Source organism: Ciconia boyciana, chromosome 17 (assembly GCF_034638445.1).
Source record: "Ciconia boyciana chromosome 17, ASM3463844v1, whole genome shotgun sequence".
NCBI classification, from domain to species: domain Eukaryota; kingdom Metazoa; phylum Chordata; class Aves; order Ciconiiformes; family Ciconiidae; genus Ciconia; species Ciconia boyciana.
In genome coordinates, this window is record NC_132950.1 from 4,896,542 (window position 1) to 4,923,710 (window position 27,169).

The 27,169-nt window shown below is 40.9% G+C and overlaps 1 protein-coding gene across 11 annotated transcripts in view; it reads left to right on the forward strand.

Moving 5' to 3' along the window:
- Positions 1-27,169, forward strand: part of CUX1 (cut like homeobox 1) — a 287,512-nt gene that overhangs the window by 26,614 nt on the left and 233,729 nt on the right. For all 11 annotated transcript variants that reach the window (XM_072882491.1, XM_072882481.1, XM_072882484.1 and 8 more), the window contains exon 2: positions 26,279-26,389. In XM_072882491.1, coding sequence (XP_072738592.1) covers positions 26,279-26,389 — 111 coding nt within the window. The remainder of the gene's footprint in view (positions 1-26,278; positions 26,390-27,169) is intronic.

Here is a 27,169-nt window from a genome sequence, read left to right on the forward strand (position 1 = left end):
ATCTAATGAAAATCGTAGAAGTAGTGCTTGAGGCTTCATGGTGATTTGTTTCACTTGTAAATGAAAATATTTAGCTGTACTCTAAGGTCCTGTTTTGTTCCAAATAAATCAGCACGTAATATCAAGTTCACGTCATTGTTCTTAGAGTGCTCTTTATTATAGGTATTCTGACGGGCGTGGTTTTACAGACTTTGCAGAATTTTGTTAAAATGAGGGATTATCTTTTGTGTATTTAAAATAATCAAAAGTGAGCGTTAACCTCTGTTGCTACCTGGGGAGCGGGGGAGCTGCTCGTTCTTCTGCATTCAGATACCCTGAGAGCAAGTCTGATAAACTGGTGAGAAACCTGCTGATGGGGCTTGCGTTTTCCTCTCCTAAAGGAGCGGCGAGGTGGCTGCCCTTAAGTCATCGCCTGAACGTTGTAATCTAATCTAAGTGGCATGCCGGAGTTTTTTGCAGTAGCATTCAAGGCAGCAGTGCAAACGGATGTGACTGATGGTATTTGTGGATTATATCAACATCGGTGGATTATCTGCAGGAGGAGGAGGACGAGAAACAAGAATTAATAATATACTAAACAACTAACTAAAAGTGGCTAATGAACAGGAAAGTAGCAGAATTACAGACTGTAGGATTTACAGTTGTTTTATACTTGACATCCTTTTGGTAATTTCTGTAAGAAAGATTGGAAAAAATCTAATGGAGGGGTGGCAGCAAATATTGGGCAATTTACTGAACAACAGGAATTGTCCTGAGCAGGGACTTGAAATGTTTGGTATGGCTGTTTTAAGTTAACAGAAGGTGAGCTGCATTTGCCATGGAGGGGGGGTGACATTAGACACGGCTGTTTATATCTTGCAGATGGAGAATTTCTGAGCAATGTCATTTGTTTCAGCAAGAACTGGTTTGCTCAAGTATTTTACTGGTAGCCAAAGGGAGTGATTATTTAAAAAAAAAAAAAAAAAAGCAGGGGGGGATTTTATTCCTGTAATGAACATCCACCACTGTATTAAAAACCAGCCTGCTTAAAAGGAGGTGGTATTACTGGATAGCATTTCAGTAAGCTTGAGGCTTTGACTCAAAATAGGTATGGCAGCACTAAGTAAGAGCCTCATCTGTATTTTAAAGTATGTTTGTCTGCCAAGCATAGTATTTAATCGATGGTAGCGTGTTTCTTAGTCCTGTAGCCCTCTTGTAGAAAGCAGAAGAATCTGAACCACAAATTAGAAATTGTGATTCACAAACTACCTACAGTAGCTAGATTGTTGGCTTGCTGTTCATATCTAATGGTATCCTTGGTGTCTAGAAATAAGAATCTAAATGACTTGAGTATTCTGAATACGTGTTTTTGACGAATTTGGTAGAAGGCATGATTCCAAGAGTAGTTTCTTTCTAAGTAAAAAAATAATTTTGTAACTTTCATGTGTGCAGTGTTTCTAGCAGTATTTATCAAAGGCTTAAATTATTTAAACCATAAAGCAGCATCTTGCAAGAAATTCCTATTCCTATGATCTTTTTAAACATATAAATATTTCAAGTCTATACAAAAGGCAAACCTTGTATAAAAATACTGTATCACCCATGAGTAAGAAAAGTTATTAAAGGTAGGCACAGACTGAGTAATGAAATGGGAACATTCAGATTCCTTAGAATAGCCTGTTACTAAGGGATGCTGAATCCAAGATGAAAGAACCCCTGTTTCTTCTAATTTCTAAGACTTTTTTCAGACCTATTTAATTATGCCTTGAATATATCCAATCTGATGTTGATGATAGTAGTTGCTTTGGATAATGATCAGCTGTTGCAGCAAAAGGATTCACTCAGATTTTTAATTTACGAAGCAGAATGCTGATTTTTTTTATAAACTTGGCCAGCAAACAGCAAACTATTTCCTAAGAAGATGGTAGAGTCTTGGATGTCGCTTTCGTCTTCTGTCTACTTTCTCAGGAGTCGGCAATAGTACATAGAGATTTAACTGTTTTGGTCAGCATTACCTTTTTCAGCTTTTATATTTCCATAATAGTTCATAAACCTGCAAATAATGTTCTGCTCGGAGCTCAGCCAAAAATGAGTAATTTCCTTTTTTTCTTCACAGTACTCCGGAACTAGTCTGTAAGATTCTCCCCAATGGAAGAATGAGACACATAATATACTGGAGCCAGAGCCCATGAGAGAACCAAATTTAAATTAAAATAATCCCAAGAATTCCTTTTTTGCTCTATTGTGTATCTGCTTGCGCAAAGTAGTCCCTTCATCCTTCATCTGCCTGGCTGCCATTTTAATAAGCTTTTAGGTGTTTATTAGAAAGTGTGCCATTAACTTGCATCTGCTCCACTCCAGGAAATTGGCCGTTATCGTCTGTTTTCTTCCTAAAATACTCGCTATTCCCTGTATGAGACTTTACCCCCTTAAACATGGTATTAAATACGGTATTGATGGTAGGCAAAGTCATCTTGTGACTGTTCTGTTTTCCTGCTGTTGCTGCAAACAAACGTTAAGAATCTTTCCAAAAAGAAAAATCCTCAAGGATCCTTCATTAGACGTACTCCTGGGAATTGGTAATAGATACTTGAATATCATTCATTTTAGGAGCAAGGTTTTGAGGCCTATTAAAATCAATGTGCATGCTAAATATTTACTCTATTTGTTTTGAGATGTGTATTCCTTTTAAAACAGCTTCTTTTGCATCTGCACCGTAAATGCACAGCTCACCGACGCACCCGCGGTGAGTGGTTCGAAGGCTCCCGGGATATCGGTATTTTCACTGAAGGGGACCTTAATTTCCCAATTCCTGATAGCCGCCGTGCAGGCTTTTGGCTGGCCTTGGGCAGGAGCAGGTGGTGTAGCAAGAAGAGCCCGCAAGTTTTGTGGGCCAAGGTTTATAGCAAGCAGAAAAAAAAGGAAATGTTAATATAGAAACTCGAAAAATCTCCTGATAAGGAAGAAATGCCAAAGGGAAGAAACAATAGTGTTGCTCTAAAAGTGGTATTCTAAGCCCAAACATAAAACTAAAACTATCCTGATCTCATCCGTGCACGGTCTGTGAAATCCGATTACTCTGATATCTGGAATTTAAATAACTAGAAACTTTATGTCTAGTCTTGTCTTGCTTTTAGCTTTCTTTTCAGTGGGAAAGGCTGTCCAAGTCAGTGATAAGGAACCATTTTATTTGGGGAGGAGTTTTAAACAACACCCAAGGGTGATGTCATTCCTGACACTGCTCATATCCTGATCCTGAATCTGTGATGGTGAAAGAAAGGAGTATGTATTAGGAATGCTGTATCGTTACAAACCTATTAGGCATTGTTTCAGATGTTTTAAAACAAGTCTTGGCATATTGAGCAGCTTACTGGGTTTATAGAAGACTGATCTACTTTTAACTGCAAAAAAAAAAAAATCATTACTCAGACAGCATCTGATAAAGTGATAGTGCATAGATTTTAGGCTACAGTACCTTTTTTTTTTTTTGTATGTGTTTAAAATGGAAAAGGTACTAGGGTTTTTGCAGGTAAAATATTACACCTTACTTTTAAAGCATTAAAGGAGAAAAGACTTGGAAGCATCTGAAAAGGAAGTGGATTGTTAAAGTTGCTTGAGAATTTCTTTTGCTGTCTGTTTAGGTAATCATAATTAAAAAATGCCTGAATGATCTTAATAACACATGATTCAACTGACAAGCACTAATTGCTCTCTATCAGGCCAAGAGAAGATGAATGTTGTCAAGAAAACCACAAGTCAGACAAGCTGATTCTCTTCTAGTCTGACACCATGTTCCCATGTACAAACCAGTTTTTACTGGAGTCTTTCCAACATCAAAAGAAAATCCTTGCCTTCCCATTAATTTTTGTTGCTGGCAGGCTCGAGCTGTTTGTGACGAGTTACTTTCGTTACTACTGCCGGCCTGCTAATGCACAAGATTGTGCAAAGACAAAAATGTAAACAGGTTTCCCAGCTTCTCTTTATCTTTTGTAGCTTAAACTGAGTACATTCTTACACTGGAATACGAAGCATTAGGTATAAAAAAAAAAAAACTTTTTTTTTTCTTTCAATTGTTGTAGTAATCCTTTTCTTTTTTTTCTTTGCCCCGGAATGTACAGAGCACTGGGCCAGGTAGAATAACATTATTTTCTTCAAAGCTTTTCTCTCTCTTTTTTTTTTTTTTTTTAAGACAACCTATGCAAATTATGTCATTGCAGTGAAAATCCCAGTTTTATATAGCAGATGCTATCTGGCAGGATTTCCTGCAAGGTGGTGTGTATCTAGTGCCATATCTTTTTTTTTTTCTTTCTTCTGTTTTAAAGACACTTTTTTTGTCTGTGCTCCTTCTATTCAAATTGAAAACCTGTCCTTTGCTGCTTGACTTTGCTGTGTTCCTTGATTCGGACACAAGTAGTAGAAGATTCTCCGTGTTCCTTCATACTTTCCCTTTATATTTGGGCATCGGTTATGAAGTAGTATTGGAGGGGTATGGGTCACTTGGGCAACCATATACCGAGATAAATCTGATTACATCTTTCTTGTAAACAGTGTTTAAAAAATAGCTTTGTACTAAGTAAATTCTAACTTAGTCACTCCAATGTTAATTATGAAGGGAGATCACATTATATTTTAATGTAGGTTTGAGACTCTTACAAACTAAAAAAAAGAAAGATAACAAGAAATCCTGGGATATTCCTGTAAACAAAATATCTCCTTTAACCAGATATTTTAAGTTGGATTATTAAACCTCTCCCCAGAGTTCAGTAGTGCCAATTCATCTTTTAATTAGTTTTTCTGAGGACCAGGAATATCGATTTGGTTGTGAACGCACCCTTGCACTCTGGAAGGACTTTAGCTCAATCCACCGTATGTTCTTACAGAGAAGACTGAGATCAGCGTCTTAAAACTTTGCCATAATTCTCAAACTTTCATTCTTAAACATCATGTCAGTTATCAAGCTTGATAATATTTCCCTGCCAAATTTGATTACTGTTTTAAGTATTTGATGCCCACCTTTAGCATGTCTGGAGATGTGATATCTTTAAAAGGACTGATTACTTTGTGCAAAATGAAACTTTGAATTCTCTCTCAAATTTGGCATCTAAAACTAGTCCCTTGTCAACATCTCGGTATGCTAAACCTGGGTTAGAAAGAGAGTAGTAATGAACACATTTTCCTTACCGATTTCTTTTGCTGGCAACAAAAAACCCCTTGATAATGGGTGATATTGAAGTGCAGAGGGAAGGGTGGGTGGAGAACATGTGAAGAGAGCATTCCTGGCTTGCTCTCCAGCAAAGACGCCCGTCCCTCCTGGTTCCTGGGTCACCTCTACAGGTATTGTTCCCCAGGTTTTGGCTCACTGACAGTAGAAATAAGTAAATAAATCAGAGTAGGTAGGCAAGACCGTGAGCTGACAGCGGGCTGATTTGTCATTTCAAATCTCCCCAAAACAAAAAAGTACTTGTGTTTTTATGTCAAAACTATTATCAAATCTCTCTGAAATTGTAATAATCTGTGACAGTTTAACAACATCACAGGTTATAAAAAAGCCTAGTGATAAGTTCCTTTTCTTAATTTTTGCATGTGATGGGAGAACGACGAATTCCCTCTCTTCTCAAACGGTGCCCTGCGCTGCTGTTTATGGCTGCTGATCGACACCCAGAATACAAGGGGACTTGTTAAAATCGGAGGGCAGAGCACTGCGCTGGCAGCTGGAGTCAGATCCTTTCGGGGCAGCAACAGGAGAGGGCTCCTTTGTTCCTACTTCACAGTTTTCTGGAGAAAATAATGAGAACCCTAGAGTCTGTCCTGAAATCGTAAAATCCTTTGCTTCCGTAGGAAAGTGAACAAGTATTTGAAAGAAAAAAAAAAGGGGGGGGGGGGGTGGTGTATAAACATTGAGGCTCTGACTGTTACCTGAAAAGCACCAGCCAGTCATGGGGTATTCTGAAAACAGCCATTATCAAATCTTGTTTAATTCTTTGTCAGTGATTTAGATATGTAATTCTAGCTTGTATTTGAGAAATAATGTTAAAAAATATGATCTGGCACCTTCTGCTGTACAGAACAGAGCGGTGTTTGTGGTATCTCTAATATCATGGGTTTCTAGGGTATTTTTTTTTGTGGTGGTATCTTTTTCAGTACATTATTTAAGAAAACAGTTTGGGAGTTTATTCATTGGCTTTGTAGAGCAAGGCATTCCCATTGATGTTTGTGTCTAAATGCAGTTACCAGCCTGCTCTCCAGGAACAGATCTCTCTACTCAGATCTGGTGGGCTGAGGAATGGTTGTCCCCTGGTCACAGCCTTACTCGGTAGAAGGTGATGGCAGCACTGGGATGTGTAAATGAGATGGTGTCCCTGCTTGAGGGGCTGCTGCTCTGCCCTTCTGCCCAGGACGGTTGCAGAGAGGCACAGCAGCCTTGTAGGTCTTCTGCTCTCGTGCAGGGTGGCTGAGGTTTCAACGTATACCTTCAAATGTATAATCTGTGCTACGATGAGTACGTTCATTGGCATGATTCCTGTAGCTGAGCGAGGAACATGCCAACGAGCGATAAGCAGTGCCATCTAGGGTTGAGCCTGGCCTAGAGTTTTCATTGTAAGAGCCCTGTCTAAGCAGTCAGCCGCAGCCCAGTGGTGGAAGGTTTCCGAGGACAGAGTATATTATTACTCTTACAGAAATATGGTTTTCTTTAGATGGTAATATGTATTTTAAAAGTACTAAACAGTATGCTCTGAATCTTACCAAGAACTTTCAATCCTGATGTTATATCACAAATACATACCTGTGCCAGGAAGATGGCAGGATATTTTTGCTGGGTCTGTGATATTACGTGAAGTCCGGGAAGTTCCTGGTGTGTAGGTGATGAAGCGTTTGGATTGTTCTTCAGAACCAGAGGACATTACCTTCTAGAGCTGATGCATGCAGGAGAACATCTGCTTGAGGAAAAGTTGCTGCATATATTTGAAGGGGAATAATGTAGTTTGATCATACGGTTGAGCAAACCTACCCAAGCCAGACAAGTTGCCCAGAAGTAACCGGGTATCCTGTCTGGACCTTGATGTCACCTTTTTTTTTGAGGTGGGGGTGGGTTGAAGTAAAAACTTCATCTTTTCCGTGGGGCAACGTGTTTGAAGTTCTGAGTAGCAGAGTCCTCTGACAAGACATTCATATATATGCCATGTATCTCCATTTCTTCTTTGTAGCCGAGGCATCCCTTAAGGGCAAAGTCTGAAGAAGTCAATTAACTCTAGAACTGACCTATACCCAGAAGGAAAAGATTTTGTTTTACAGATTTATCTGAGGTTTGTGTGTAGCTTTGGGGGAACTCATTAAACTTGACAGCAGATGCTATGGTCTTGTTAGTACCATCCAGAAAGGCCTTGTGGTTTAGGCTTTGGATTACAGTTTTCCACAAAGAACCACATTATTTTAGGGTAAGTAATTGAAGAAGGTGCCAGTGTTAAAGTTCTGTCATATCCTTCTGTGCCCATATTGCCCAGTCTGGGGCCCACACTCCAGTAATGGTACTTGCTGGGGACACTTAAACGTAGCCTTTGCACAAAACCTTGTGGAGCAAACCATGCCCAAGCCCTGGTCCCTCTAAGCCCACGTCCATCCCCGTGCGCTTGGCACATGCATAGTGCAGCCTGTCTTTGGACAAACTCAGGAGCCAACTCCCAACTACTGGTTGGTGCCTGTGGGCAGACGTAGGTTTGCATTATTTTTCAGTAATATTTAAGTTCAAATGACTGTAACTTATAATAGCAAAACCATAATTTAGTAAACAGTAACAATTTATTTCCCAAAGTGCTGAGCACTCTATGCTTTCTTCTGTCACTAAATTATAGCGGGATGTACAATGGTCTGTGGGTTTTATTTCTTTTTCCTGAATTAGATGGTTTCCCTAGGTGAGTTTGCTACATTGAAGGAACGTAGCGTGGGTTTACGTGAAGAGAGGGGCTGGTGGAATGGAGTCATGACTGTCAAGTGCAGGTTGTGCTCAGCGATTCTTCCTAACTCTGCAGGCCTGAAGGGCTCCTTTTGACCCATGTAACAAACCTTTCTTGATCTTTCATTTCTTCTTTACAATAATTAATTTTCTAAGGAATTTATGTACCTTTTGATTAGCTGCATTAGGCCAGGGGGGTTGACTTGTAAGCTCAAACTACTTAAAAGGTAGTTATTTTGAAGATGCCCTCCGCCCCACCCCAAAGCAGCAAGCGTGGTTTGCCTTGGCATTTCAGGTCCCTGCTTCTTTCTCTTTGAATTTCTCTATTTGCTAGCTTCAGGGTTGCTGTTGCTCTATTTCCTTTTTTTTTTAAAAAAAAAAAACAAAACACCAACCCTTGCTTTTTTCCTGAAAAGTATGTGTGAAAACTCCTTCAGCGAAGTTTGTTCTTGGCTCTCCTGATTGAATGGCTAAAGGCTGAAGTGGGAAGAATGTCTGGCCTTCAAGTCTGTGTTCTGCTGATTCATAGATAAATATTCTATAAAATGCATAGTTGGGCTGCTCTCAATTTAGGGCTGAATATTCTTTCATGATCTCTTTGGGAAAACAGCCACAATTTGACTCAAACTTTCCAGTTTGGTATGTCTTGGTTCCAGTTTTGTGAAGTTCATTAGCCTGACTTAAAGGGAAATCCTGGTTCTTGCTCCCGCACGTTGAACACATCCATGTGCTCTTACACCGGATGGAGAGCTGGCTGAGCCAGTCTTGATGTCCCCTTGCAGAGCTCTGTCATCGTGGTCTCAACAGCAATATATGTGATCTTGGAGCATTTGAAACTCGTCTTTTGCAGGGCCCTAATTCATTAAAAATAAACCTAGATTCAAAGTATTAAAAAGAAAAATCCCAGACAGCTCCCTTCCACCAAACTGCTTAAGACTGTGGGCAGAGGAAAACCCAAAAACTTCCCCCCCCTCGCCTTTTTTTCCTCCCCCCAAAGGGAAATTCGGAGAGGAGATGGTCTATGAAAGCCTGTAGTTTTCTGCGGTGAAGCAAGTAAATGTTTTTGTAAAATTTGCACAGTATTACTTGTGGGGAAAGAGGGAAAACAGAAGACTGAAGATGAGTGCTGGAACGCAGTGGTATGTAATCCCTACTTGGTTTTCTGTGGGAAGAAAAAAACTCATGTAGCAAAATAAATTATGTACAGTCTGAGAAGCACTTGTTTTCTTTCTTGATCTTGTTAAAGCATTTCTTAACACAATGGCTTTTTTTCTCAAGTATTAGCATTAATTACTGAAAATGTTAATAGGTTTTGTGGATTGAACAAGTGGGAAGACTAGCAACAACCTGGTATTTCAAAAGAAAATAATATTCCATCCTCTAGATTCAAAGATAATTCAGGAAAGTAATAAAAGCTTGTGAAATCATATGGAAGAAAGCTTTATGTCACTTCACTCCTTCATCAGATAGAAAACAAATACCTCATTTCATTGGCCAAAACTCTGTGTCTTGGGAATGACCCTGTAATTTTTTCTTTTGCAAGTCACCGAGTTTCATATATTTCAATGGACTTTTCCCTCCCCTTCTCGAATACTGATCTTAAACCCTCCAACGTCTTGGGGCGTTCTGGCAGTCCAGCTTGCTGCATGTGCTTCCTGTAGTCAGCGTGCACAAATGATCACTCTTTAAATCATACAGTGCAAGATTTCATTAAAAATTTGGAGAACCATCTTATGACTAGGTTGATGATCTCATTTTATCCATACATGGTACTTATTAAGTAAATACTTTGAAGCATAGGAAGCCGTCTGGGAACCGACTTGTGTTTCTTCCTCTGCTGTGTTATCTTAATTTGATTGGTAGTACAGAAGTCCTGAAAAGATTTTCTAAAGGAAATGGAGATACATTGGAAGTAATGCAGTGCTATTCTTAGCTCTTTTTGCAAACTTCCTACTCTTTTTTTTTTTTTCCTTGGGACTTTGCTGTTCTTCAGGTGCTTGACTTTGTATTTGCTCTCATTTCCCTTAAGGGGAGGATTCGGTGAAGCGCTGAGCACGTTTCAGACCTGACTCCAAGGCAACAGGAGGTTTTCCCAGAACTAATTCTGGCCTTTTCTATGAGAATCCTTGTCAGCATATTTTTGCTGTAATGAAATGGTGAATAAACCAAAGTATTTTTGGTAACAGTGGTACACCACACCTCTACGGTGCCTGTCCTTTGAGGACATGTGCGCTTCGGAGACTCGGGAATTGCACATCTCGTGCATATTTCTGTTTTAGTTATGAGGAAGTATTTATGCCGACAGGCCGGGACAGAAGCTCTCGGGAGCGATTGCTTATACTTTCACCGTGGGTAATAATCGGCCTCTCACCTTCTATGGTTATTAACTGTTTAGTTGGAAGTCAGAGCATTTTAGAAATCTGACTGAGGGTGTCATCTTGCCATAATCGGTCTCCTTTGCAGGCATCCAAAGGAAAGATCATAGCGTGGTAGAAACACTGGATGAGAAGCACCTCCAGCATGTCTCCAGTCTGGTGTCCTGCTTGAAAAGGGACTGTCACCCATACTAGGACAGCTCTGCTGTGGCTTTGTCCTAGCAGAGGATTGGGAATCTCCATGGATGGAGATTCCCCTGTTACGACCTCTCAGTCCTGTACCACCTTTACAATGAACATGTCCCTTCTGAGCATCCCAAAGAACAATTTTGGCTGTTGCTCCTCAATTCAGACCCTCCCAACTAGGACTGTTGTGACTCTTTGCTTGAGAGGACTGTTGCTCACAGCATGAGATGAGCTCCTCTTAGTTGTCAGGGCTAGTAGCAGGGCTTCTGTGTTAGAAAAGCCAACAAATTCTTTTGAAAGAGGATGTAGCTATTCATCTGAGCCTTAATTTTTATATATCAGTGTTGTTACCTCTGCAAAGCAAACTTCTGTATTTGATAGAGAGGGCAGCAGTCAGAAAAACCTTGATAAAGAGAAGGAGGAACCACCCAGCATTAGCCTAGCATTTCTGCACATTGTGTTTTGGACTTTCCAAATTGGATTGAGCGTTGTGATTGAAAAGATTGTCAGCACTATGCAAATGAGAAAGAGAAGTGAAAGTGCATCTCATGCAAGTAATTTCTTTGTAGATAATTTGCCATAAAAATTTATATTGCAGTCCTTAAAACCTTCAGAGATTTATTCTGTCTAGGGAAAGGTGATTTATATGGTATTAAAACACTTTTTATGTTCCAGTCCTTTAGATTTAATGTTTATTGCCTATAAAAATGAAATCTTCCTGTGGATATTTAAAAGTTTTGGTACTGTGTGAAATATATATTCAGCTTAGAATCTGAAATGCTTTAGAGATGCAGTAAATAAGTGATGGAGTGTTACCTCAGGTTCACCAGCCTCGGCAGTCCAGACTTACTCCAGGGCTGACTCCATTATGTAGATAGCATTCTGCTTACCTTAGACATATGGTAAAGGAGAGCATGTAATAACAAAAGTAACGTGTAATTTTGTCTTTCTTTTTTGGCTGAATATTTAGGGCACTTTGTGTAAAGGTTTTTGAAGCTGAACTTGGACTGATGTGTATAGTTGGTACTAAAATGCAGAAGTAGGCTTATTCCTTACCCACAAAGGGCTGGATTAAAGCACGAGATTAGGGTACACCGCAGGAGTATCGAAAGAAGAAAAGGCAGTCTGCATCATTCCTCTAAATAGCTTCTACACGTGGTAACGAAGGGAAGAGGGCAAGGCAGTGCAGGACTGCTGCAGTCCCCCTGAATAGATGGGCAAGGAGAAGGAGGAGTCTGTGTTCTGGGTTTATTTCTTCGTTTAATTGTTGGTTATTTTTGCTATCCCTATTATTGTTTGGGCAGAAACACAGAAGAAACTGTACTTCTTTCAAAGCGTAATTCCTAACCTCATAGTGTAGGTCCCTCTCCCCTTCTATCCTAGACAGCTTTATAGAGCATAATCTATCTGCCTAGAAATGTATAAAATACAAAGTGTGAAAGATAGAGAAACAAGTGAGTTTTTACACAAAAATAAGAAAGTGTGTGTAGGTGGTTGTTTTGCCTTGTAACTTCTTTAATGGTGGTGCCCTGAAGTAAATGATGTAACATGCATTGCTTTTTCCCAAATGTTTCTCATCGTTTTGAGTTCATCCCACAGCAAACCTATGCAAGTTAAACTCTAAAGTATGTGTCCCACTGAGTACCGATAGAGATCGAGGAAAGGTTGGCAAGTCCTTTTGAGATTTATTTTTTTTGTCTGCAACTGCAGAATCCTGTCTATTACTGCGCATGAAGCACACAAATTAAAGATTGATTTATAGTCATCTACTAATATAACCAGAGACGACGTGGGAAATAATTCTGGAGGCTTACAGATAATGCTTAATTTGCAGCGGTACATCAAATAGCATCTAGCAATCCCTTTCCAAATTATTCTCTTCTAACAGGAATCCGACGTTACTGCGAGCGCCTGGACGGATTGCGCTGGAGGCTGCGGTCCTGCCTCTGGCCCCGCAGGCGTGCCGCGCGTCGCAGCCGTGCAGGCTTTCGCACACCGCTCTGCGGCTCTGCCTCGGCCCCAGCTGGGAAAAGATGCAGCTCGATGTTGCAACGTCAGGCAGCCAAGTGAATGGCACCAGTTCAAGGAGGAACTTTGGTGAAACTTCCCAGGGTTGTAACTGTCTGTGCCCTGGCACATGAAAACCGAGGAAGCGGACGAGTGTTGTAGCAATAATAGTTAAGTCCGCGTTAGTAAATGTAGCATTTGATGCAGCATGTTTAGCAAAGGTGGCTTGTGTGTTGTTTAAACCACGAAGCCAACCAGTTGTCCTCAAGACTGGGTGGGTAAGGCAGCTGGCAGAATGGGACGGACAGACAAAAAATCCCAAAGCAATATCAGGATAAAACCTTTTTTTATTAAAAAAAAAAAAAAACCACAACAAAAAAACCCAAAACAAAACAAAAAAAAACCAAAAGAAAACCCCAACAAATAACAAAACCAAACAGCCCCCCCCCCCCCCTTTTATTCTGGCCTATACAAGAAATCTGGAAAGCCAGGATTATATTCTAAATGTCTTTCTCCTGGGTGATGTGAAAGAAGTGGAGAGGCAGGAAAGCAGAATAAACCTGTGGTGGGTTTAAGCAGAGTTTGACCCTTGCTTATAGGATTGTAGAAATACAATTTAGCTAAAGTTAAGTGAAAAACACTAGCTGAAATAATAATCAGGCTTCAGCTGAATAGTTGTTGTTCTTGGTTCCCCTGTTGTTCAGGTTAACATGTCTAATGGGAGATGACCGCTGCATTTCAAAGTTTTTTTTTCTCCCTCAGTGCCATTTCTGTGGATCCAGAGAATTTTTTGCAAGGTGTTTTCAGTGATCTGCTTTGGATGACTGTCTTCATAATGCAAAAATTAAACTGTCGTATTTTTTTGTATACTGAAATACTGAACTCTGAAAAGCATTAAGAGGTTTTAGGCTCTCTGTGACACTGCTGTTGAAGTAGATGTCTATAGTTGTCTTTGTGTAGAAGAATTATTGTTTTATTTAGATTATCCTTTGTACTTATCAGCCAGATACACTGCCAAAAACCAGCTCTGGTGCTCTGATAACTCCATGGTTTTGTGGGGCCTCATATTTGTCCAGTCGCTTCTTCTGTAATAAGCTTAATAGTTACATATTCAGTTCATACCAGAAATGTGTTTTCTTTTAAATACATATATGTTCTTTAACTAGAACTCCCCCCCCGCCCCCCAATTATGTAGGATCTAAACTGAGAGAAAGAAAACCAGTCTCAAAGTGAAACTTTTATTGTTTGATATAACATGTAGCATGTTGTGTCATCTCAGAAGTGGCATTTTTGGATCAAACTTTCATATTGTCAGGCCTAGGGCTTTATAGTATTTCATCAGTTTTCTGAACAGAAGTGCTTTCTGGCATTTGGATGAGGGTGCCCAACACTCGTCTGCATATATGAAAGCTAAAATCTGGCTTTTCTTAAAGGGTGTCTAGATGAAGGATGGAGATACTAGAGGCAGTGAATCTGAGAGAGAGTAGCCCAGAGGTAATCCAGCTATTTATTTGTAGCTTGTCTGAAAAGTGCATGGGGATGGAGAATGGCAATAGCAACTTCAAACTGTTCTCTAAAAACCTTTTAGCTTGCTGCTATAGGTCACAAATTTGAACTCTATTTTTGGTTCAGAAATGTGATACTGATTAAATACATAATATAGATAGGAAATTATTCATGAGGAGCTGATTTTTGTTCCTAAAGGACTTGGGATAACTCTGGACTTGGTTTCAGCCACAGCAAAGAAGAAGGGAGGTAGTCCCACCGTGTGAGAAGGTGTTGCTGTTTATTTCAAGTTTCATATGGGGGGAGAAAGAGAAGGGGGTGTGCGTGTATATATACGGACTGAAAATCACTGTATGACAGAATGCCTTGAAAAGATACAAACCTAAATGACTTCTTGGTAAAGAGATCACTTACGTCCCTAGTACATCATCTACCTCCCCAAATTGCCGGGAAGCAAAGATTACTGTATTGTAGGTAACTGTATTGGTAGAGTTTCTGTGTGTGGGGAGGGAATGAAGTAATCTGTTCCATCAGCTTGTAAAACTGAACTAATTAGCAGACAATCAGCATTGATTGAGACAGCTGCATTCTTTACCCAGGGATTGTAAACAGAGAGTCTTCACAGAATTGTTTTTACTGCTCTAAAATGCAAGAAATTGAAATTGTATTTGATAGCCAAAATTAAGGACTTCTTACTGACAGTGTATCATAGCAAGGTTGATGGTGCCACTGCAGCTAAATCTGTTGTTTTCATTTGAGTGTGATTAGTCACAGTGAATAGTGGGGGAATTCTATAAATTATCACCAGAGAAGTTTTTTATGCTTAAAAAAGTGTTTTAGCTGTATTTTCTACCTTAGTTGTGTTCATGGAGCAAGTAGACATTGGCTGTCTGTAGCTGGGTGCACATGCTGGTAGGCATGCCTTTTACTGATTCTAAATGCCAGATTTGCTGTATTTTAAAAATATTTTATGTATGCCTTTGTTAATTCATGATTTTTAGAAGGTCTTTATAATAATTCCTGATATAAGGTTTAGGATATGTTACTAGAAATACTGATGTAAAAAATGGACAGTCCACATTAAAAATACTGTACAGAAAATACTACTTCTGGTTCTAAACTAGCTTGCAACATTATTAACATTAAGCATGTTATTTTTTGTCGTATGCTGTTATGCGTGCTGTCACCTCCAAGCCAGCCTCCTTGTGACTGTACATCAGCTAATTTTACTTCATGAGTCAATTCTGCTATTTTCCTCTTCATGTCCCCGAAAATGAGCTTAACTAAGTCCTGCAATACGTTGTTGGGAAACACCCAGCTAGAAAGGCATTCTGCATTCCATCGGCCCTGCCTCTCTATTTCAGTTCAGCGTAAAGTGTGATACTTGTGCTGAACTGTAATTGTCCAGATAAAATATTAAAAACTATAAAAATTTTCTGAAAGGCTTCAAGATCTGGCATTCTGTTTAGTGGTCCAGAATATGTAATGCTTGCTATCGGTATTGAATGCCAGACGTACGTTTTACCGTTGCATGTTGTCATGCCAAGCGGAGTCATTATTTGGGATTTAGATCTGAAAGAATACTAAGAGGCCTAAATGGGACTTTAGTAGTAGCAAAAACCTAAATAAAGAAAATGGTGCTTTCTTGTTTCCTATTTATATCTATAAATTTTTTTAGAAAACATCCGCCAATAGCATTTACAGGCAACTTCACAAAAAAGCTATATTTTTCCCATCATGGGAAAATGCATAAACCTTGCAGCATGCCCCAAAAGTCAACAAACTTGGACCAAGGGAGGAAGCATGTCAGTCAGGAGTCAAGGACCGTTCTCTGAAAACACTCTGCCAAATACTCTTCCTGCTTAAATTGTTTATCAAACAACAATACCAGTTGTCAGTAAGTTTCTTCTGATCTTGTTGTTGTTACTTCTTATTTCTTAATACAAGTTCCCCATCCAGCTTCCTCCGCAAAATGCTGCGGTGCAGGTCCTGTGCCTGCTGCGGCTCCAGCTGTGCGGCTGTGCCACGGGCCAGGTACACGGCTCTTCTGCAGGGGAAAAAAGACCGTCGGGGAAGGAGCATGCCGGCATTTAAACGTGTCCCTTGATCAGCAGTAAAAGGGGCAGGTGAAATTAAGCCTACTAGAGGGGAGTCACTGGGCAACATTTTCAAGATGTATTTTGTAGGTTTTCCCTGGTGCACATGCCTGTTGTTAAGGTTTTTAACCTAGCAACAAGAAATTCCAAGTTAAGACTAGCCCCATCTTTCCAAACCATATTTGTCGTGCATATGGTAGGATAGTTTATTCATCTGTTGTACCACTTCGGCAATGCCCAAAAACACGAGAAGGGAGTGAAACATGAGGTGTTGTGTTAGTTCAAGTCCATGGTAATTTTTTTCCTATCCCTCAAGGAATTGCTGTGTTGGAATGTGGTTTTAAAAGTATTTTTAGGTTGCTTTTTTAGTGTGTATTTATACTTTTGTTGGTAAATATTTTATGTCCGAATGTTAGAAAACAGCTTAAGTAGCTTTCAGATTGGTGATCGCATGTGGAGACTGAAGGATTATTGAGTGGTTGTTGTGATGGACTTTAGGGCGGACAGTTGGTCTGTCTGTAATGGTTAACCATGTCAAACCAAAAATAAAATTAATAACACATGTCGTCAAAGGAAAAATAATTGTGAATTTTTGTTCTAAATGACACTTAGTGTAGTTAGGATTTGGGCGAAGTTAAATAAAATGTGAGCAAGGAGTTTGTTTTCATTTGGAGTAAAAACAAAACAAAAAAGTTTGAGTTTTTTTTTTTTAAACAGTAAGTTCCCAGAACTCACACTGAAACAAGACTCTGTGTGTGTGTATATATTATTGATTTATTGGTGGCAACTTGTATAGCAAGTTATAAATCCTGGTCTGTGTTACAGTATGTGTCTTGCTTAAAGCATGGTCATGCTTCATTTACTAGCAAAGCTTAGGCTGAAAAGGGGAGTAACTAAATACTTTAAATGATGTAACAGAGCTTAGTTAAAGGGTTGAACTTTTTGTTATTTAAACCACTCTTTTAAGACTACATTTTACTTTGATCTGTGGTCAAAAGAATTATTTAATGTAACTCATGAATCTGATCTTACTTGGAAGTAGGACAAGACATTAGCTGAAGTTAGTGACGGGGTTTTATTACAAAATGGCAGCGTAATCCCTTTCCACCTGAACACAGCGGCTGCTGCATTAGTGGCTTGAAACAAATGATAAGAATAGTACATTAAGCAGTTTGTAATTAATCATCAGTTAATTGCCTTTTTTTTTAAGGGCCAAAGCTCTTTTAAAATTTGTCTACAAAAAATGCAGTTTATGGGGCTTGGTTGCTCTGCGCCTCCTGGCTAAAACCCAATGATTTGCTGGTACCAGAAATGTGACCGGACTGTTGTGTGTTCCTCGCCGTCCCTCCCAGGTGCAGCTGTTCCAGCCCCGGCGCTGGCGTGCGCGGGGAGGGCTGGGACGGGGACGGAGGGGATGCCTCCTGCCCCGACCTGCTGCGCTCCTGTCGGCAGTGACCGCCGCGGAGGGGAGCGGGAAGGGAAGGGAAGGGAAGGGAAGGGCGGGACGGCCCGAATGGGACCCAGCGTGCTGTGATCTTGACAGCGTGGTTATGGTGTTCTCTCTTGCCACTTAAAAGAAGGGGTAATTTGTCTGCTGTAGTGTGGTAAGAGCTATGGTGAGTATGGCTGCTGGCATTGCATCTTGGTCAGCTTTTGATCAACGAACGAGATAGAAGGTCAAGCAGATGTATTTTACTTTGTGTCTTGCCTAGGCAAAGCCTTTGCAAGCAGCAGTGGGTTTCCTTTGGTTTCCCGGAATTTATTTTATTTGGCAGAAGAAGATGTACTTTGATTCCCCACCACCCCGTAGCTGCTATGAAAGTCACAAATATTAAGCTGAGGCATTTTTTTGTTTCTTTCAAAGTAATTAACCAGCGTGTACGTGATTAGCGAACTTAATAGAAAACCATCAGCTGCATAGGGCAGGGAAGCAGGAGTTTACGCGGTTGTAATGCAAGTTGGGGTGTGACTTGCTGTGTGGCCGGGGACGACGAGTGAGCAGATTGCTCCGAGTCGGAGCAGCGCTTGCTGCTTCACACCCTACACTTGCTATCTGTCTGAAATCCTACCTTCTGGGAAGCCTCGCTGCAATGACACTTAAATTAATTCATTACTTTTTGGCCTTTTCTGTTGTAGCTATTGAAGCAACTAGTTTGAACTTTTGCTTTTAAGTGGAAGAGTGTGAAAATTACTGTGTGGAAAGGCTCAGTGAAGTTGTAAGCAGAACCCCACCGGGATGGGAGCTGCAGCAGGCTGGTTGTGGATGTGCTGCCTTTTCAAAAGCAAGGGAGCCCTCTCCCCAGCAAACACTTGCATTTACTTTTTAGGAAACTTACATCCTTTGAAAGTGTAATGAACTGAAATGCAAAACCTAGCAGAGTGTTAAGGAACTGATGGAGTAGGTTTGAAAGGGTTTTTATTTTGCCAGGTATTGAAATGAAACTGCAAGGTCTTTGGGTGAGGTAATGGAAGGTGGTGGTTTTGTAATGCTGTAGGGACTGTGGTGCAGGTAGTAGAGCATCTGCATGAGAGCACCTTTTAAAAAAGCTTGGGGAGGAGCAGGCTTCGAGATGCAGAGAGCAGCAAGTGCTGCTGAGGTCTGGGTGACGCCTTCCAGCTGGTGTGAGCTTGCCCAACACTTGAGGCGAATGCTTACCGCTGTGTTGTAGCGATGAGGTGAAAGTAGAGCTGGTGGGAACAAAGACGGAGATGACTAACAGTCTGGTGTAGGAGCTGAGGAGCATGCGGAGGAGGAGAGAAGCTTTGGGGTTAGGGTTGAGGACACTATGAGTGAAACCTGGACCTCGTTTCTGGAGAGGAGTGGGAGCGCACCACGAGCGGTGCCACTGTCGCCGGTGGTGGGCACCCAGCCCGGGTGCTGCTCGTGGGACCTGGGGCTTGCAAAGGCATTCTTCAGCCCTGAAAGCACATGGTTTTGAGGAGGGTGGAAAGAGGGAATAAATAATGCCAGAAGATGAAAACTACCTTTTGGAACAAATAGGCAAAGTTTCATTATTTTCCCGAGTGAGAGGAAAAGCTGGTTAAAGAGATCCTACAGACCTTTGGCATCAAGGTCTTTATAGCTCTGGACAGTCTCCCGTTCTTTGCATTTTCTGAAAAGTTTTGAATTCAAGGTGTAGAAGAAAAGACAGGCATAATGTTGTGTTGGCTGTGGCAGTGGCAGTCTCTTCCCCTCGTAGTGCATTTGTAGCTGGCGTAGATACTTATGCGGCTGGTTGATGCTGATAGCAGCGCCCTTTGAAAAGCCAGTACTAGCATTCCCCTCTTGCAAGATTTTTTGATAGGCTTTCCCTGTGTGTGTGGTAGCGGCTGGTGTTACTGTGAACAGACAAAGCCACAACACGCTTTCTTTTACATTTTCCTTTTGTTTTGTTTTTTTTAAGAGCCTGTTAGTTAAGGTGTCTTATTGATAGCCACATCAGCACCTCCGGTTTTGTTCTCTCTTTGCTGAATGGGGTGGCCACCACACACGTTGACTCGCTGTCCAAAAGCATTGCGTAGAGCACAAAATTTGTTCCAGTTAAAGCTTGTTTAAAAACCTACTTGGAATCAAATTACTTGAGTACACGGAAATAAAATGTGTTTATTGAAATTTCCTAGCTAATTCTGTGTGTGAAAGGTAGTTGCATCAGTTTGCCAAATGGCAAAATGCTTCTTAAGAAATATATTTTGTTTAATGCTTATGGGTTTTTATTTTTTTTTTTCCTCCAGGAGTGTAAAAAGCAGGTATTCTGGTCTTTGCTTTGTTATTTGTTCATCATTCCCTGCTGATTTGCAAGGCGGGGGAACAGCGGTTCTTGGTGTTGTGCGCTCGTTGAACTCTGATCTTTCCTTTTGCTTGTGTTAAAAAGGGGCTTTACGGCAAGGCAGACACGAACGCGTTTTACAGAAAAGAAACTTCTTCTGTTGTTGCATTCTTACAATATGTTTTACCTTTCTGAGTGCTTTCAGATTGGAATTGGTCCTTGCTTTTTACAGTCAAAATAGACATTAACAAAAATTCTCAATGTCAGCTTTGTGGTTATTTCCCTGGTCATAATCTAAAGCTTTATCAAGTGAGCATGCCTGCTTGTTTTTCCAGAGAAACACATCAAGCTTGCGAAGCAGTTTATCATTTCTGAAATACTTTCATAACCAGTACGTAGGCTTCTGAACAGGTGAAAACTATGGGGGTTTTGAGATTGAAGGGTATATTGCCTGATATATCAGTTAGGGAAATGTAAAATTTCCCCAAGCCAAGTAGGCTGTGCGTATGCAGAGTTGTGCCAGGCACTTCTACATTGGTGTCATCGTTGCACTGAGAAAGTTTCCTTTAATAGGAAATTAAAAATTGCAAAGAGCTACATTGAGAGCTTTGATAGATCTGACAAATGCAATCCTGAGAGAAGATGAAAACAAAAATGAGACTACTGAAAACTGCTATCAGTAGCAGATTATCATGTAGACTGGGTAACTGATTGAAATGGTGATAAAGGGAAATACCTTAAATACACAGAAACAAGATTACAGGGGAAATGGTTACTACTACATTTACTGGTAGAAAATTCCTAATCTACATGCAGTTGTGACTTGTGTGTGTCCTTGTGATACGTAAAACAAGGTTTACGGTGAAAATGTGCTGTTAACATCTGCAGCCTAGCTTAAGGCTTTTGAAGGCGTAGCCTAGGCATTGCATCCCTGACTAGAAGTCTGCCAGAAAAAAAAAAGTCTGTCTTAAAGTTGTGAGATATGTTTCTTGCTCCAGTGTAAGAGCTTTGTGGTAAACGCAGAAGGGATTAAGCATTTTAAAATGGGAGAATAACAAAATGTTGGAATACAGTTACATCGCAGTACTTGCAGATGATTATTATAGCTTTTTATAACTTTTTCCATGTGAAACGCAGAAATACTGGTTCTAAGCAGAGATTGAATACTAGTTATGATAGATGATGTTAGAGCAGCCTTTGGGGGGATTGGGATGCTGATGCAAGTTGGTTTCTTGGGTCCTGAAGTACCTGTGTCAGGCAATGGCCATAGCTGTTAGACACGGGTGTCAGAGATGCATGATCAGCCACGGTGAGTGTTAGGGCAGAGGAGAGCTGGACATAGGAGCGGAGTCAGCCGGAGCACAGAAGAACGCTGGTTTGTATTATTTATTCCACTCACGCTACTTTGAATGAAACGAAAGCACAGCTATGGAGAGATGGAGTGAGGGTCTGTCCTCACTGCCCTCGTGTTCAGGCAGCTTCGCTCGGGGCCCGTCTCCTGACGCCGGGAGGGGATGGGGACCTGCACAGACCCTGCCTCTGTCGCAGCGTTTCAGACCAGAGGTGATGAGTCTGATTTTGCTGTTGCCTCTCTTCCCTCCTGGTGACAGATGCATCGCAGAGTCACATACACCTTTCCCACCATCGCGCTCCTAAATTCACATTTCCGATCTATCCTTTCTGCTTATCCCCTGATTCTTCCCGCAGTGTCCATAACGCAGAGGGTGCTGCTCTTGCCCCTGGCTTTGCTTGTCACACAGATTCTTCTTTTTAGTCCAGTTTCACTCACATAAGCAGAGCAGGGCAGGAGTGAGCAGCCTTGGCACCGTGGGGTTCTCTCTACTTAGATAGTCTCATTTTCTTCCCCCTTTCGGATGGGGGAAGAGACTTCATAAATATCCAAGAAAGCCCAATTCCTTTCTAGAATCATTTTCCCAAGTGAGTAGTTTTTGGGGAGCCCGTGGGACTCAACTTTGAGAGATGCCAGCCAGCCGCTCGCAGGGCTCGGGCGGCAGAAGGGCTGGTTTGAAAAACCTGGTTTATAAACCAGTTACAAAAAGGGAAGGAGGACTTGGCGTGCTAAACAGGTCAGTTGTCAAAGTGGTGCAGATCTGCTGGCTAGGTGATTATCAAGGTATGCATCTTGTAGGGAAAGACGCCAGCCATAAAAGAAAACAACCTTGAAACCTGCCTGCAACGAGGCTGGAGTTTCGTAATTACTTGGGGTCAACCTAATTGCGGGTTGGTGCCGAAAGGGGGGATTCCACCAGCCCCCCCGTCCAGCTGTGGTTTCCCACCTGCCTTTGGTAATGGCCCAGCACCTTGTAGCTGCAGGGGGGGCCGGGACAGGGAGCTGATTCAATGCAGCACAAGTCAGGAGGGGAAAGGTGGGATATTGGTTTTTGGCAGGCTTGCTTTCCTGGCGTGGCTCCTGCGCAGCCACGTCGTCGTGGCCTGTGGCACGGGGGTGACAGAGGCAGAATGAAGAGGGACGGCTCCTGGGGAGCCTAAAAGAGGCTGCAAATACTTGCATTAAAGGAAGACAAATTCACTTCAAGTTGATTGTTGTTACAGTGGATAGCAGATTCACCCTCCTAGTTTCAGATAATTTTTTTTTTTTAATATATATTGCATCAAAGAAACCTTTTAATGTTTGTTTTTCTGAGGATTGCTTTTAAGGACTCCTGCACTTAAGAGCATCAAACTTCCTTGCCTCCTCTCTTCCCACTGCCTCCCTCCCACCCCCAATAAATCTGTTGAAATGGGTCAAAGTAGAAACCCTGGAGAGAGTTCTTTAGTTATCTGTGGCTTAAGCAGCGTGAACTGTGTCTGCCCTAAACTGATGGGACTGTGGGGCAAGGGGAAAGATAATGGTCTTGCTTGTTCTCTCTCAAAAAGTGCTCCAAGTAGCGACTCACTTTTTGCAGGGGTGACTGAACAGCTGGTTTTGGCCAGGAAGTTTGTTAGCCAGTGTTGAATCAGTGGAACTAAAGCTTCCAGGCTTTGAATCCTTTCTGTAGTCAGGTCACCTTTGAGCCCTGATTTCTGTTTGCTTTTCACTGGAATCTTTTTGATTTCAAAGGTGTGGAGAATGATACTGAGACATGGTCTCCTCTTTTTGTTACACTCTAAAGGAAACTCCAGTATGCTTCTGTCTGTACAGAAGCATACCGTATGGTATTACATCTCCTTTTACTTAATATCTACTTGGAGAATGGTTGCAAGGCTTGGGAAGCACGTATACCTTTGAGTGTTATACAGTACTCAAGTTAGAAATCTCAGAATGAATACTACTTACCCCTTAATACATGCTTGCTTGCAGAAATAATGCATTGGCCACATTGGAATTTATACAAAAATCGGGGTATCTCCTGAGGTCAAGTCACAAAAGTATGAAAAATCTTCCATTAGTGTTTGTGGGTTGTAATCCTATATCTACTAGTAGGTTTAAATAAATGAAACTTGTCGTGTACATGGTTGAGATCAAGTAAGGAAGTAAAAAATAGTGATTTTTCCAAATAGTTTTGATTTGGGGCTTGTTAGCTATGACATAGCTTGAAGATTTAATACCTTGTTTTATATCAGGTCTTGTATATGGCGCTAGATATCTACTGCTTCTCCTCTGGAATTGCATCTTGCTGTATCTGTTGTTTGTAAACGCTAGGCAAGATCTTGCGCTTTTGCAGTTCAGCGTCAAACAGGTCAGTGTAGTTGCATGATGGCATTTCTCCTTGGCGATGTCTGCACCTGAGATGTCACATGAGGAAATGTTTTGCAGTGAGAAATTATCATACCTGTCCCAGAAGGAATTCTGAAAGTAATGGGAAGGTGCCTGTGGTAAGTGCATTGGGGCACTGGTATCGATCAAGCAGTGAGGGCGAGAAAGTTATTCTTCAATTGCCAACTGACTCTTCTCTTCATAATAGCACAAAATATGAAATGTGATTAATTTTTTTAATCAGTTCTTCTGTTCTTCTTTTTCTTTCTTGCCTCTAAACTTGGAATTATAGGTCTTTGCAAGTCTCTTTTCCGTTTGTAAAGTTGCTTGCTAGCACCCTATATTGTAAAACAAAGCATTTGATTCTGTGGTCTACTGAAGTTCCCTCTTACTTCATGATTTGTGTTTGCTTTGCTTTAAATGTGTGCTTCCTTTTTAAATATAGTTTTCCAAGTTGCTGGCCGTACCAGATTGTTTATATTTTTTAAAAGCCTTCTGCTTAGCCGTTATATTGCTCTTTATAGTACTGCTTAACCACATTGGTTTCTGTTGCTCTTTTTTCTTGCATAAACTTAGCTGGGATGAATTTCAAATGTGGTTTATCCAACTGTTAAGTATTTCCCACTTTTCTGCAATAGATTTCACATATGTTACAGAATTCCAAACCAAGATCTGGTGGACATATTGTCCTGTTTTTTTCCTCAAAGTCAGAAATAGAGGGGTTTTTAAGCATTACAGTGACAATATTTAGGTCACTGGCTCCAGCATGCTGCCTAGCTTCGAATCCATTTGTCATATTTAGCTTATTTCCAAGGATTAAGATAACTATGGTCCATATATTTATTAGGAAAAAAAAAAAGTCTCTTAATTTTGTGATAATAAACCTCAAGGGGGAAAAAAGTATTGATCCTTTTGAGTTGGAAACTGCAGAGGTCAAACTGTGGAGTCACATGAAACACACGAACATCCACCCAGTCATTCGAAGTTACGGGATTTACCCGTACAAAAGCGTAGCTAAGAATTTGGAATTAGGCATTTTCACAGAGTATCTAGAAAAAAATTCAGGAGCTGAATTACCTTTTACTTTTTTTCTGCTAGTCCTGTACATTCTTTTTTTAAACTTGCAGAACAGGGGTTTTAGCTGGTGCCCCACAGGTACCCGCTGTCTGTTGCTATTTCTAACACCTCTGCAAAACCAGGGAGAGGCAAATCTTTTGTTTTCCCATTTTGTTTCCCCATCCTGGGTGCCCAGTTCCACTGGGAAGCATATAAGACCTAATGCATGGTAAAGTTTTTATGCTAACCATCTAGTAGTAACCGAATCTACTTTACTTTCACCCTGGTTTTTGTGTGTGGTGCTGTCAAGAGATGACCTGGTCGGTGACTTGACCAACTCTTGGGGATCTGGAATTAGACCCGACAGGAGGTCCCAGGCTTGGGTTTTTTGGTCTGGTCTGTTACAGGTGGTTGAGTTACGAACAAATGCCAGTGGTGTGGCAGATTTTCTGGTGGAGAGTATTGGGTTTTTTTGCACGCAGGTCGGAGGCATGTTGGCAGAGCGACGTGATGAAGATAGCCATAGATGAGACCTGCTTTATGTCTTGCTCTAGTGTGTTGTTCTTGCTTTTTGTGAACTTCTTTCTCATAGCCAGGTTTTTCTCCTTTCAAGTGAATGAGGGAGGAAAACAGTCCAAAATTCCTCCTACAAATTTTTGGTTGTAACTCCAAGTGACTTGGGGAATGATACACATAGCTGAGTGGAGGATTTAGCTGTTATTTTCTTCATGTTACATGGGAATACTGCAGAAAAGGAATAAACTGACAGGGAAGATAGTGGTGTTGGTTTATGCGCTGGTAAGTGACCCGTTCAGTCCATTATGGTGACACTTGGAAGCACAGCACTGAGTAAAGAAACTGGGGTGGGGATAACGCACTTGGACGAAGCTGGGCAACGGTCTGTGGGCTGAGCCTGTACTTCAGCCTAGTAGAAGCTGCTGGAAGATAATCTGGCATTCATCAGATGATATAAAAAAAAAATGTTTTGGGGAGGAAACAGGGTTATCTGTTAATAATTTTAGAGGACTAGATTCCAATAGTAGGAAAAGATAATTTTGTATTCAAATAAGGAAAGACTTAAATGGAAAAAGAGCATTGCAGCGGCCGTGTAGAATTCTATACAGTATGTCACTTGAAATTAAGAGTGACTGAAGCGGAACCAGTCTAGGCTGAAGTATAAGGTTAACCAATATTTGAGTTAATAGTAATTTTTTTTCATAGAGTAACTTAAAAAGGGAAAATCCAGTATCTTTAAAAAGCAGGCAGGTGAAAATAAAGCTGGCTTGCACATGTCCAAGATCTGTAATCTTCACTGGATTTGGGAAAGTACTAGGAGGTGTGTATTGCACGCCACTGCTGCTATCCTGTGTAATGTTGTGGTAAAGCCATGAATGCTTTTGAGGAAGAACAGTGATATTTGGTTGCAAGATGGTATAAAAAATGTTGTAGAACTTCATTTTGTGTTATTTAGGAGGTCCAATTTCTGGAAGCTTGGTGCTTTGTTCTGTGCTGCTCTGTAGTCCAGCCGTCTTGATATTCCACGTTGTGTGATGTACATATGAGCTTTTGTTTTTATTTCTGTGAGAAACTGAGCTCTAACGATAGTTCCTTTCTTTTTGTTTTGTTTTTCTTGACAGAGAGAGCTCGATGCCACAGCAACAATATTGGCTAACCGGCAAGATGAAAGTGAGCAGTCTAGGAAAAAACTTATTGAGCAAAGTCGCGAGTTCAAGAAGAACACTCCAGAGGTAAGGGGAAAAGCTACTCCAGTCTGTTGAGTTTCTCACAGTAGTATATGCTGTTAGGCCTCCTTAAGTGTTTTTTTTTCTCTTAATGGTTTGTTTCCATGATTTTCTCGTATATATTGCTAGGTCCACCATTTAACTAAGACTGCTTATCTTTGGCTTTCTCTTTAGGCAGTTTTTGTGTTCTGTAAATAATGAAATATGAATTGACATTTTTAGAGGAAGTATGAACATTAGCCGTCAAACAGGCTTGCTCTAAATTTTGTAATAATGTAAAACCTGGAGAATTGCAAAAAAAATTCTTCTTCACTAATCCAAACTCTCTTAGCACTTGGATGTAGAAAGTGACATTTCGCTGCCTAAATAAATCTATATCAAGGGCATAACTTCAAAGATGCTCATTTTTCCATCAAAAATCAAATTAAGTTTTGCTGTTGATTTCACTGGAAATGCAACAAGGTCAGTGCTGAGCTCTTTAGAAAACTCCGCTCGGAGGACGTGCGTCGCACGTAGCAGGTGGTGCGGAAGGGGTGTCGGGACCCATGCTAGGCAGGCCTCGGAAAGGTGAATATTCCGTGTAGGAAGCTGGGAGTATTTCAACTCTTCCATGCCCATGTTAGCAAGTGCGCTGTGTGTGTCTGTGTACATGTATGCATAATTGTGTAGAAAATACATGTAAACTCATTTTATTAACTGTAACGAATGCATAGCAATGTGTAGGGCTTTTTTTTTTTTTTTTTAATTCGTTTGTTTTGTGCTGCTCCCCCCCCCCCCCCCCCGATG